This window comes from Babylonia areolata, chromosome 5 (assembly GCF_041734735.1).
Source record: "Babylonia areolata isolate BAREFJ2019XMU chromosome 5, ASM4173473v1, whole genome shotgun sequence".
Lineage (NCBI taxonomy): Eukaryota > Metazoa > Mollusca > Gastropoda > Neogastropoda > Buccinidae > Babylonia > Babylonia areolata.
In genome coordinates this window covers 25503685-25508684 of record NC_134880.1, presented here as the reverse complement: position 1 = coordinate 25508684, position 5000 = coordinate 25503685, and the positions used below count along the sequence as shown (strand labels likewise).

General features: G+C 40.1%; 1 protein-coding gene across 1 annotated transcript in view; it reads right to left on the bottom strand.

The window, feature by feature from the left end:
* The window catches only part of LOC143282232 (zwei Ig domain protein zig-8-like), a 312937-nt gene that overhangs the window by 10393 nt on the left and 297544 nt on the right, over positions 1-5000 (bottom strand). The window contains exon 4 of the mRNA XM_076587832.1: positions 1961-2005. Coding sequence (XP_076443947.1) covers positions 1961-2005 — 45 coding nt within the window. The remainder of the gene's footprint in view (positions 1-1960; positions 2006-5000) is intronic.

The window sequence follows — 5000 nt, the reverse complement described above, 5'->3', positions numbered from 1 at the left end:
GATTGTCTTTTGTCACAAAAAACGACAAAACAAGATGGGCAAGCCATACTAATAATCTCCCTTTTTATTTGACATTTGGGTCACAGTAACGTCACAAATGGCGCAACTGGGTCCAAACGTATGCATTCGCGAATCCTCATAGGCTACGACCTTTGTTTCAAATTTCGTAAAGATCGGTTCATAAACAGCTGAGAAAAGCTTGTTTGCGTAGAGAACTGCGCATTCTAAAAATAGAACATGATTTACGTCATCGTGAGCTTATTACTTATACCGTTTATAGTCCCTGGTATAATGAACACGTAACTGAAATTTGGAGGAAATCCGTTGATAAACAGCGGAGATATTAGTGATCAAAATTTTGGCAATTTGCGCCACTGTGACGTCACAAATGGCGGAAATGGGTCTCAACTCATACATTCGGTAGACATCATAGCCCCCGAGCTTTGATCCAAATTTTACTAAGATTGGTTCATAAACAGCCGAGAAAAGCTTGTTCAAAAATCATCGAATAGCGGGACGGCGGCATAACGGGTCGGCGGCATAGCGGGACGGCGGCATAACGGGTACCCCCCCTAAAAACACCACCCCTGTTTTGGTTATAGAATGTGTTAAATTACAAATCTTCGTTCATGGCTATATCATTTTATTTTTTTTTTTTACATGATAGTATTTGAGATTTACACAAACTTTGTGCTTAAGCGTTTTATGTCTTCTATGCACTCGTATTGAATGCGAGAGTAGTGTGATTGCTGCATGTGTATGAATGTGATTATCGTTCGAGAGGTTCACGTCAACGTAGCATTTCAGCATTGTATGTGCTTTATGTGTCCGATACTCATTGACTGTGATTCTCGTGCTTTATCTGTGTAGAATGACCCACACTTACATGAACTTATCTTGATGAGACAATAAGAAGAAAGAGAAACACCCGTAGGTGCTGGGAAGGACCCAGATTATTCTGTGTTCCGTGTTCTTTCTTTTTTTAATTTTTTTTTACGTGTGACAAAAAAAGAACAAAGAAAAAAAAAAGACCCCACCCCCTTTCCCATTCGACCTGCGACCTTTAAATCATATACATCTTCCAATGTTTTTCAAGAAAAATCAGTATTAATGTTCTCTTCAAAGCTTTCAGCAAAAAAAAAAAAAAAAAGAAAAAAAAGGGAAAAAAAGAAAAGAAAAAAAAAATTGCAAAATGGCGTACGCAGGCATGGTGTCGCCTGGACTACGGGAAGAACCCCCAGGAGAATATTAAAAACACAATACTTCCTGGCCCGACATCTTCCTTACACATACAACGACATTTCGACAGATGTAGAACAGAGACAGACAGACACAGACATACAGGCACGTAGGAGGACCGAGTGGTCAGAAAGAAGTGTGAAGACAGACAGACGAAGAAACTGACGGATGGACAGACAAATCATTAATGAGGAAAAGGAAAAGGAGACAGAGGCAAAGACGGAAAATAAAAAGACAAGAGGAAAAAAAAAACCAAAACAAAAAAAACCACGACCAAAAGACCACACACACAAAAAGAAACTGATTCAAAATTACTATGAAGAAGAGGTGATCGACATGACAGTTTTTCTGATGCAGTCAGAGAAGTACAGTATAAGGTTGATTAAAGAGATAATTCAATAAGATAATTCAGGGAATAATGAACACAATACACGCGCAACGACACACACACTGACATACAGACAGACAGACAGACACACACACACACACACCTTAAACTTACAACAAACAACACAACAACTGGTATCATTAAAAAAAAAATGTCATGCAATGGGATAACAAAACCCCCAAAAATCAAACAACAAAAAAAGACCGAAAGGTTCTGGCAGAAGGAAGGAAGGGAGAGAGACAGAGCGATGCAATGCAATGCAATGCAATGGCCAAGCTGAGAAAGCTCAAAAGACTCATGCTCATGGCGGAGGGAGGAGGAGATGGATGATACCTTTTCGGAAGCTGTCGTACTCCCCGCGCTGTGGTCTCTCAGTCACTGTAATCGAGGGCACAGACACCGTCACAACACTGGCTACCAAAGCTGCTGCACACTCACCACCACCACCACCACACACTACACGCCAGGCGTTAACTTCAACACAAAACGTTCCGCAACGTCAGCTGAACATCAGCAATACGGTTTTTCCCCCCCAACAAGCACAATGTCGTGTGATGGAAACCGTTTGCGTACTGCCGTTATCGTTTTTTTCTTTTCTTTCTTTTTGTTTTCTTTGCCAGCTTTGATGGCTGAGAATGTGCTTAGTGTGCCGCCTCACGAATGACCAAACGTAAATAGAAAACTAGTAAGCAGCGGAGTTGTTTAAAAAGAAAAGAAAGAAAAAAAAAGTAATCTGTTCAAGGGAATGTGTAGAATGCACGAAAACGTGCAACGATATCCCTTCGTTTATTGTAGAATGACTGTTTGCCCGACACGACCAGACAAATTTCATATTTCACGCTTTCTTTTTCCCTTCTCTCTTTTGCAAAATGATTTTCTCTCTCTTTTTTCTTTCTTTTATCTCCGGGTTCACGCAGAACTGTGGGTATGCCATCAATGTACGAGCAGAACCACTGTGACTTTTGACGATACACTGCCAAGAATCAAATCTGACATTTAAAAAAGAAGAAGAAAAATGAAAGACTGAATTTCAATTTCCTGTCCTTTGGGGGAATTTCATAATTTTTCTTTCGTATCCTAAGCTTCCGTTTTTTCGACAAATCATTTTCACTCTAACATAAGAGTTCTTTACGAGAATCGCCATCGTTTTATTCAACGCAGCCGACAGTTTATTTCGTTCGTCTCAGATCTGAAAACAACAACAGCAACAACAAACAGCAACAACAGCAGTTGGAGTTTGGCTGACGTTGCGGGCATCCTATTTCCCTGCTATCACCACATGGTCCATTACCAACACAATCACCACGCGGTCAATCACCAACACAACCACATCAACAAAGCACACCAAACTTCTAACAACGCGCTAACATCAGTCTGGTAGTTGTGGTAGTGCTGTTTCCTCCACCCGGTGACACGCCATAAGTAATCCAGCTTCAGATTTGAACACAGCGTTTTCTGTTTCGAATGTCTGATGGCAATATGCCGGATAATTTTGGATTCGAATTTTTGGCTTCCTGCACTGTGACATTTCCAAACTACCCTCTTCACGCAGTTTTTAGAGGCTTTTTACCAGCATGAAAACCTTACACTGTTGATTTCCTCAAGGATCGGTGCGTGAGACATGATGTGATCCCAGCACAATACCTCATGCACAAGTTCCGTGGAATCGTTTCGTTTTACACAGTTAATCTGTTATCAGAAAATCTGAAAGTTTGCAAACATCATCAGATGTCAAAACAACGTATGTGTCTGGCGCACAACTGCATTCTCTATAACTTGAGTGAACCTAAACGACTCACAGCTATTTGACAAAACAACAACGATACTAGTGATTCTGTTACTACAACGACTAATAATGTAATCAGCATCACAGAAGTAAAAACTAAAAAAAATCCAATGCTCTGTCATATGAAACATACAGCGAAAGCAAAAGCAGAGAAGTACAACCATTTACAGTGAAGAATCTACGCAGAGACCATTTTCATATCTCTTTCATGAGACCCTCCCGCACCCCTGAAAAAAGGGGAACAGCAACAACAATAAAAAATAAAAAAAAGAGTGGAAGGCTTGATTCGTGTCTGAAATTTGAAGATATATTGGGACAGCGAAGATGCTTTTCCATTCGATAATGGAGGTGCTAATCTGGCATGGAGTACTTTTGGCGTGCCACGTTCACTCCTCCTCCAGAGCAAGACTTCCTGTTCACCGTGAGGCGTGTGCGTGTGGACATGACCAGATGTCTGGATGCGTGAACTGTGAGCCCATGTGTGCGTTTTAAGGCAACAGTGCTGAGCAGACTGTTAAGTACAGACAGTTTAAAGTGTGTGTTGACAACACCACGTGTGCCCTCTGACTTATGACAGAAAGCGTTTTTTTTTTCTTTTTGTTTTTACATTTTGTTGATCATTCTGGAAATGGGTCGATGGAATAAAGATAAAAGTCGTGAAATCAGTTGAACAGAAAATTTTGACATTGATTTTGAACACACACACACACACACACACACACACACACACACACACGAACACACAGACGCACACGCATACTCGCACATGCTATATCATGCGATCCATGTAAAAGAGGGAATCACAGTCACGTGATTGTAAAAAAGTAATGTGTTTGTGGCTGCAGGAACTGAAGAACGATGGCAAATAGTACTAGTAATTAATCTAACACTGACATCTCTCTCTCTCTCTCTCTCTCTCTCTCTCTCTCTATATATATATATATATACATATACATATATTAGATTTAGCGAACATTCCAAAACACATTCGCTTCTGTCAACTGGAACCTAATTAACAACAAAAACACGAAGATATTCAGAAATACGTTTCATAACTATTTCAACCTCTCTCTCTCTCTCTCTCTCTCTCTCTCTCTTTCTCTCTCCAGACCTTGAAATGATCTAACCCACATGTCTGTCTAGTTCCCATACATCCACTGAGATCCTATGATAAAAAAGCAACTACAACACAATGAAATTCAAGGTTGTTTACACTAATTGCCGGGCATCTAAATCAAAGCCACTGATATAAAATCTCAACCGCTAACCCAAGTAAGTAACTATGCACTCCTCTAAAGTTCGAACAGTCCCAAAACTTTCCATTCATACAAGAACTATAACAAAGTTCACTGCGCAACCACTGTCCACATTTACACAAAACGCATCTGGTCGTCAACAATAGACAAAATAGAAACAAAAACAATAATAAAAACACTCTTGAAGTTCCACCCCCCAAAAAACAACAACAACAACAAATCCAACGGAAGTAAACAACAAAAACAACGCAAAAAAACAATAACAGGAACAACAGCAACGACAACGACAAAAACCCAAAGACAAAACAAAACAAAACAAAGGCAGCGACAA